General features: G+C 36.2%; 1 protein-coding gene across 2 annotated transcripts; it reads right to left on the bottom strand.

Moving 5' to 3' along the window:
• Positions 1–190: 190 nt before the first annotated feature.
• LOC145233709 (GTP-binding protein 10-like) lies at positions 191–7994 on the bottom strand. 2 transcript variants are annotated; one of them, XM_080098484.1, is made up of 10 exons: positions 7833–7994; positions 7165–7367; positions 6362–6456; positions 4708–4852; positions 2968–3041; positions 2805–2908; positions 1927–2061; positions 1514–1637; positions 947–1224; positions 191–294 (listed from the first exon to the last, which is right to left on the bottom strand). In XM_080098484.1, exons 1-9 carry the CDS (start codon positions 7866–7868, stop codon positions 983–985), a joined length of 1158 nt encoding a protein of 385 aa, XP_079954610.1. In that variant the 5' UTR covers positions 7869–7994; the 3' UTR covers positions 191–294; positions 947–982. The 2 variants fall into 2 exon arrangements, with proteins under 2 accessions (XP_079954610.1, XP_079954609.1); XM_080098483.1 differs by lacking the exon at positions 191–294 and having other exon boundaries at positions 453–1224.
• Between the last annotated feature and the right edge of the window lie 274 nt (positions 7995–8268).

Raw genomic sequence — 8268 nt, 5'->3', positions numbered from 1 at the left:
AGCCAAGTTGTCTGCAAAATCATTTGCATTTTTTTAGTGTCTCTTTCGTCTCTAAAGCTGGCAGATTTGCTGCAAACCCCTCATAACCACGTTTAGCAACTAAACAAACTTCGGCCAGTGTGGGATTCGAACCGATAACTTTCCGAACATTTCCAAGCACTTAGAGACAGTTGAAAGCACAACAATTAAATATTTTGCAGGATTTTTTCTCATGTTTTACGCAAACGAACTGGCATTTGAGGCGAACAGTCGGCACATTCTTTTGCCACAGGACCAGTGATAGCAGAACCTGTCCTGAGGATGCAAAAGTATGTTTTTAATTTTAAATGGCAAGAGACAAGTCAAATGTATTTACATTGTCACTTCATCACATTGCCATTGTTGAACGTTTTTATAAAACAGAAAGGATGGCGAAAAAAACTAGTTTATCTAAAAAAAAATACAACCAGGAGCCCCGCTCTGAAAAGTTTATTTTTTTGCCAACGGGAGCAAATAAAACCACAATCACTAAAGTCATGCATCTGTAAATTGCAAACACAATAAACTTATCACTGTAGCAACTATTGTGTCAAATAAATGAATGTCGCATAACCATATCTACCATGTGTGAAATTTAAAATAAAAGTATTTTATGCCAAAACGCACAAACATATGATAGGAATACAACATGCTTTGGATAGTTAGGTTCGGCTCAGACTCAAGTCTTGCCATAAGGTGATTCAGTCCCGAAATCAATCTTAAAATTCAAAACAAAGAGAAAAGATTTAAACAACTGGCTTTTAAAACATTTTTATTGTGTTCAGACTTGAGCTCTTTTTTAAAAAAAATTCTGAGGTGTTATCTTATCAAGTTTAAATATTTTTAATATGTTATACTGACCATAAACAATTTTTTTGAACTGAACATTCATTTTCAGACCGAAATGACTGAATCAAAATTTTCCAACCTTAGTGCAGAGATTTTCTCTTTATTAACAGTGAGGTCATAAAATCAATTTTCTTTCATTGTCCTGATTTGATTTATCCAACAAAGCATCATTATTGTTGCCTTTGTTCTCAATTCTTAAATGTTTGTTGTCTTCAAACGCTGTTTTGTCCAAAACTTCCCTAATACGAAGTTTTAATTCCTCAGTCCCAGAGCCTTCTTGTGCAGATATTGGAATGATGTGTTTAAATTCCGGTTTATCTTCTGGTAAAAGAGCTTTTGGAATAGTGTCAAGATGAGCTACAAATTTAAATAATTACATAATTTATTGTAGAGTGATTTGCCTGGGTGAAAAATGTAAAAATATAAATAAGAGCATAACTTTGGAACTAAAGCCTAGAGATGAAAATGATTTAAATAACTTGGTAAGCATTAAAAAACTTTTACGAAGTCAACAACAGAGAAACTATGAAAGAATAAGTAAGCTGCAGACAGTACACACTGTTTCAACCGAAAAGGTCTCATCAGTGCAGATGATGAAGAAAAAGGGCCTTATAAAGTTAACTAGAAAATTATGTTTAATACTTACATTCATAGTTGTTAAGTTGATTTATGAGTATTTCAAAATTATCGCTTGAATTTTCACTGTCCATTTTATTAATGGCAAGAATTTTGTCTTTCTTCAAAAGCGATTCGTCAAACAGTTCCAATTCCTAAACAGTAAACAAGAAATGTTAAACACTATATGAATGACTCTGCAAGCTTAAAGTGAGTTGCTCTACAAGTTTCGTGTAGTCAATCAGCGCTTGCTACATGCACAACTTTGCAAGGTTTAAGCTGGTTTCCTAACGAGCTTCATGCGGTCAACCATAGCCCTTGTTACATGCACTACTTTGCAAGCTCAAAGCGGGTTTCCCAACAAGCTTCGTACAGTACCATAGCGCTTGTTATATGCACAACTTTGCAATGTGCCAAAAAAGTGATGAGTTATGTTTCGTATACCTTTGTGAGATATAGAATAGTTTCGAAGGCATTTCTGAAATCATCTCTTGGTGAAAGCTGAAATCCATTCACATCAACAACATAAAGAATGACGTCCGTTCGTTCAACGTGTTTCAAGAAAGAATGCCCACGTCCCTATAAATAAATGCACTTAATTGGTTCACAAAGTTGTCAGCTTTGCAATCGTAACGTGTGTGGTGCTAATTCCAACTTCGTCTAAAAAAATGATCCAGTGGTTAGTGCAGTGGTTCCCAACCAGGGGCCACGAGCTATGTTCCGGGGGGCCACGGGCGTGGATTTACAAGAAACACCCACTACATGTCGTTTTCACTTTAACTTTATTCCCGAATTTAATCGACTATTTCACATACTGTTTGTTTATAGTGAGGTTTATCACGCTCATTTACTCTATTAGACCTATTTTAGGCCAAAATTAATACCGCATTCCAACGCAAGATTGCTATCTACATTTCAAGGGGGGCACAGGTCCTACATGGTAACTTGAAGGGGGCCACGAGGTCAAAAAGTTACTTTAAGGGGGCCATGGTCCACGAAAGGTTGGGAACCACTGGGTTAGTGCAACCCCCTTGCAATCAGGTTGGTAGTTTTAATCCCAATATAACAGTGGTTCTAAAATTGTGGTACGGGTACCACTAGTGGACTTTTGGTACGCGAGTAGCTTTCTGTGATACCTAATTTAAGGACATTCTTTCGAAATTGCTAAACATGCTAGTCAGGGCGATAAATAGGCCTATTTCTTGGTCTATCCACTCAAACCAGGTTTAGGATAGGTGGTAGGCAGCGATAGAAATAGTCGTCAAACTCGTCAGGTGCTTCACTGTCCGTATAAGATTGAGAAACACTGCAGTATAACATACTTTGTTCATGAATGCTCCTTCGATAAGTCCTGGCAAATCGGCAAGTTTTATCGATCGAAAATCATCGTAACTTATCACTCCAATCTCTGGGTTCATTGTGGTAACTAGAAAAAAAATTGTATTTCAACAAAACTGGGAAATTTGTGAATTTCTATTTACTTACAAGGGTAATTTGCAACTTTAGGTGTAGCGTTGGACAAGGCAGTCAACAATGTTGATTTGCCAGCATTCGGAAATCTTTAAAGAAACAATAATTGTGTGACATTAACATGACATCAAAAATCACATGTTTGGTGAAAAAAAATAATCTTGCACTTTCATGAGTGGTTCTCGAAAATTTTTGACAGTTTTTTCTGTAAACACCCTACATATTTCTTTAAAAAACAGTTTTGTTTCAGGCTAAGATGAACATAAATTCATAACTGGGATCAGTTCTGAAGCATCTATGCAGACCAGCGATCACGGCTAGAATTTTCTCGCCTACGCCTTGCCTATAGGCGTCGATTTCCGGGGTGGCAGGGGTGGCGGCCTCCCCACTAAAAATCTCTGGGGTGGCAGCCATTATGAAATAGCTATGCTGCCACCCCAGAAATTGCCTGGCCGTACTTATATATGCGCATTACAGATATGCGTTTATTTCATTTACATGCGCTCTTTCTAATGGTTGGCATATTTCGAGCATGTAAAAAGCAAGCTACGCGAAATTCCTTTTGTTTTTAAACAAGGCATGGGGAAAACCTATTTTGCGCTACTCGCTTCAGTGATTTTCGTCAAGTTTGCTCCTCCAGAGCAAGTCCGAACAAGACGTAACAATGGCAAATTTCACGTTTTTATGTGTTCTGGAAGTTAATTAGCGGTTGGGGATTATATTGTTACATAGAGTGTTGCATTTCCATGCACGGAAAAATTAATTGCAGCGGCCATCCATGCGCGCAAATTTTGTGTCGAAACTGAACACGTGAAATTTATTTACAAATCTCTGCTGATATATCACATGCCATGTTGCGTTTTCTGCGTTATGTTAACTTTTGAACCATACTGCTTCGGATAAATAACGGGTACCCAACACGAGATACATTTTTCCAGCCACTAATCAGTACATTGCTGTGACTACATCACTGACGCATTGTGACATCATATCTACACAACTAGATGGACGATTTGTGACGTGACTTTCATAGTTGTTACGTCCAAGTTTAGCAAGATAGCGTGCGTAATATACGTGTTTATACCCTGCCAATATCCGCCAAATGCCATCTAGAAACCAATGTATGTATCGTAGTGGGGTTTGATCACATAAGGAACTACCTGACCAAATTTTGCCAACCCACAAAAGAAAATTTACCTAAAATGCTAAAAAAATCAACGCCTATGGCCTTGCCATATGGTGGTGAATACTTGGTGACTGGCTGATTTGGTATGGCACATTCAATAGGCCTGCCATACTGTGATTGTTTAAGGCTAACAAGAAGTTCTCTAATATTAAAAAATACTCCAGGAAGCATTATATGTCCCCCTCCCCCCCAGAAAATACCACCAATACATTCATATAGCACTTGACATAAAGTATTGGTGTGATCATAAACAACCAACATTGAAAAGTGGAACTAGTTGAGAAACCATTTTAAACCTGTTTTAAAAAACATTACCTCATGGAAAGCAAAGAAACATTTTTACAAAAATATTTTTTCATTTTATTAGCATCACTAGTTGATTTTAAAAGAGAAAAAAGTATCTATTGGGTTACTCGAATAAATGTTTAGTAATTTCAATACAAAAAATCAATTCTTTTAATAGAAAAACTTAATCATGTCAGCATCAAATTGCTGACTGTGTAACTATATAAAATTTAACAGCATGCAACACACACAAAAACAGAAAATCCCGAGAATTTTTCACTTACCCAACAAATCCAACATCTGCAATGACTTTCATATCAAGCCAGAGATTTCTCCATTTGCCCTTTTTCTGTTGGTAGTTGTTTCGGGATGATGCACCTTTTCCACCGGTAGCAACAAGCAGTTTATCTTCAGGTTTTAATATGTCACCTGCAAATTTAAGTAAATATACTAGAAAGGTTAGCCTAGCCCAGGGGTCGCCAACCTTTACTACTCAAAGAGCCACTCGGACCAGTTTCACACAGTAAAAAAAACACTGGGAGTCACAAAGCCGTTTTAAAATTTAAAATAAAATGCAAAACGTTTTTTAGTCTTATGACTTTCGACTTTTTGTTGTTAGCAATAGTGTTTCATTGTATATTATACACAATCGTAAACTAGTCTCGTCAGCAGAGAAAACAACTGTACGTAGCATTGCATATTGTGTTTTTGCAGATTTTTATTCCTTTGTTTACGCGTTTGTTGCATAACAATTAACAAATAGCTATTGTTACGCGCGCATACACACTGCAAACAAAAACAGTATTGTCTCATATTGCGTGTTAACCTGTGCGCCGCCAGGTTGCCTCTTTTAGGCTTCACGTTTTGTGGTATAGAGATGGGGTTGCAGGTAACTACAACAAGCGAGTACAGTCATGCTACTGCACTTCAATTTTCGTGTTCGACTTTTGTGTTCGGCATAATCGTCACATCTTTAATCAAATGTACAACATTTGGTAAATTCAAAAACTGAGCCGCATCAGAGGGATCAAAAAGGCCGCATGCGGCTCCGGAGCCGCGGGTTGGCGACCCCTGGCCTAGCCCTAGCACATATTGCTATTACACATAGACCATAAACTATTTTGAAAGAATAACATATTTATATTGGGCCTCACAGTAGCCAATGTTTTTCTAACCTTTGTTTGTTTCTGCAATCAGAAATTCATGGGTCCCATCACATGCTAAGTTGTAAATATTGCAAATTCTGATATAAGTATCAATACATTTGGACCTAACAGTTGAAACATGACAATCAATATTCTGCTATACACTTAAAAATAGTGTATTCTATAAGGTGTCCAAATAATTGATTGAGAAACCACCCATTTTTGGGGCCTAGTGGGGTGACTGATGGGGTTCAATGCCCAAACCAATAAACTAATAAATAGTTAAACCACAAAAACCAAAACTACAGTCCTGTAAACTTTCATCCAAAATGGCCAATGGTGTATGATTAAACTGCATACCACACAGCACACACTTATTTTTACAAAAACTCAAAAGGTGACTCAGCTTAACAAACAATTTGCTCAAATCTGAAGGTAGCTATTGCCATAACACAGGGGTGTGCAACCTTTGTCACTGTGGGGCCAAATACAATTACCATGGTTAGACCGCGGGCTGCACCTTTAAAACACAAGGCGATTTTATTTTGTTGCATGCCAAATATGCCCAACTACAAGTAAAATTCGCATTTGATTCCAGTCGCATATTGTCAGGTCTGCTTAAAAATACATAGTAATTGGACTCGATTGTCAGAACCTGTGAAATCCAAGCGCTTCTGTGGGCCACACAACCTTTAATCAATGGGCCCTCGTTGGACCACGCGCCGCAGGTTGCACACCCCTGCCATAACATATTTTGGAAAAAAACATAAAATATCCTGTTTTTTTGACTCACCAATTATTTTGTTTTCATCAGCATCAACTATAGTAATCCCATGAGGGACCTGAACGTATATGCTTGCACCTTTCAAACCGAACAGTTTGTTTCGACTGAAAAAGAAATAATAATAGAAATTATTTTTAATTTAGGTTAAAAAAATTGTTGTATTACAAACTTTGCAATCCTGATGTCAAAAAAAATTTCGAGTTTTATTTATCAAATGGTAAAGCTCGATGTTGAAAGTAGAATTACAGTAAAATCAAATTCATATCTGCTGTTTATTTTTGGTAACAGAAATAGTATAGTGGTCAAGTGGTTTAAATCATCTTTTTGGGGCACATTATGTTATACCCAGGTCTAGTCTTTCAAAAATGTGCACTTGCAAATCACACCACATACATATTGTCACATTTACAGGCATTTTTGACTTAAATATCATCCACTGTTGCATGCCATTTGCTACAAGTTAAGAAAACTGAATGCCTTTACATATTCATAGCTCTATACATCATTATACCAGAAATTTAACGCTCTTTGGTTTTTGGCACCAAACAACTGTTCGACCATTAGGTTTCTGGTATAATGATGTATATAGCTATAAATATGCATTTATGTTAAGACATTATGACAATGTTGAGAGCACAATTCGTGTATAGATGGTAAAAGCGCTGCAGATACACCATTACAATAGCCAGCCATATTATCTTTTTCCACAGAATAAATGCAGTTTATAGAACCAACGGCACAGGTAAGGGTGTACATTTAAGAAAAATGCACAAATAACAATGGAAAACTGCAATTGAAAAGATTTCAACGACCTTGAATTCTCCCCATTGTCAGCAATGAAGCGTTGTGTTGTGTACGTCTTTTTCATGTCCCTTAGAGTTGTGCTGTTGTCTTTCGCCGCGACAACATAAACATCACCGCCATGTCCACCAATTCCCCCTAAACTGGGAAAACTGATGCCCCCGCTACCCCCACGAACATAAACCCGCAGCTTGTCCACAAACTTGTGATTGTACTGAAAAATATTCAACAATATAATTTAAACAGACATTTAAAACATTTGAGGACTAGGGTAATGAAAGAATTTAAGTTAAATTCAAACTTTTTTCTTTTATTACAACAGAGACGTTAAATTTAACTAAGCTGGCCTCACAAGTATTCATCTGCAAAGCAGAGACTGACTGGAAAATGTCTGGCGAAAAATTCTAATAAATGCAATTTTCTTTGTCTTTCTTTAATTTGAAAGTGTGGCAAATAAACTACTGAATTTAATTGTTTTTACATTTTTAATACACTTAAGGTACTCGCATGCATTTTGGCAAAGTAAAAAAGTTCTAAAACTGCAATATTTTTTTTTTATAAAACACACATTGCCACTTTGAGCTTAACGTTTTATAAATCAAAACATAACATGTTAAAAAAGACATTTCATTAAATCTAGAAAACAAACTTTCCGAAAAATATTAAAACCAATCTTTACCTTTCTGATAAAAGTACGAACTGTTAGATGAACCATTTTCTTTTTTAAGAAACGCAAAATCTCAAAGTTTTAAAATCTGTTTTTCATTTGGTCAGTAAATTGTACGTTTTAACGCAAAAATCTTAATTGTTGTCAACTGAAATCAGAAAAACAAGTATTAATTTTTTTGCAAAACAAACATGTATGTGTTTACAAATTCTCAACACGCGCGTAACGCATGACTAGGTTGCCCACTAAACCATACATTTTTTATTTATTTTTTGTGAGGATTTTGTATGAAATTATTTTATTTTTTCATTATTATTTACACCCACATTAGTTTTGCCCAGTCTTGCGTAAAAAGCTATGAATATATTTTTACCCAAAATTGAAACAAGACTCGATATTTGTAAATATGTGGGATTAGGATTTTTTTCGTACTGACCAGTAATTACAA

This window comes from Phallusia mammillata, chromosome 6 (genome assembly GCF_965637545.1).
Source record: "Phallusia mammillata chromosome 6, kaPhaMamm4.hap1.1, whole genome shotgun sequence".
NCBI lineage: Eukaryota > Metazoa > Chordata > Ascidiacea > Phlebobranchia > Ascidiidae > Phallusia > Phallusia mammillata.
This window is presented reverse-complemented; position numbering and strand designations above follow the sequence as displayed.

Bases quoted from the DNA above. Each gene is read 5' to 3' on its own strand.
- LOC145233709 (XM_080098484.1), bottom strand. From the start codon at position 7,868: ATGGTTCATCTAACAGTTCGTACTTTTATCAGAAAG. The intron at 3,042-4,707 runs GTAAGTGAAAAA...GTTTCTTTAAAG, and splicing joins GCAGATGTTGGATTTGTTGG to ATTTCCGAATGCTGGCAAAT. The intron at 2,909-2,967 runs GTAAGTAAATAG...TTTTTTTTCTAG, and splicing joins TAAAGTTGCAAATTACCCTT to TTACCACAATGAACCCAGAG.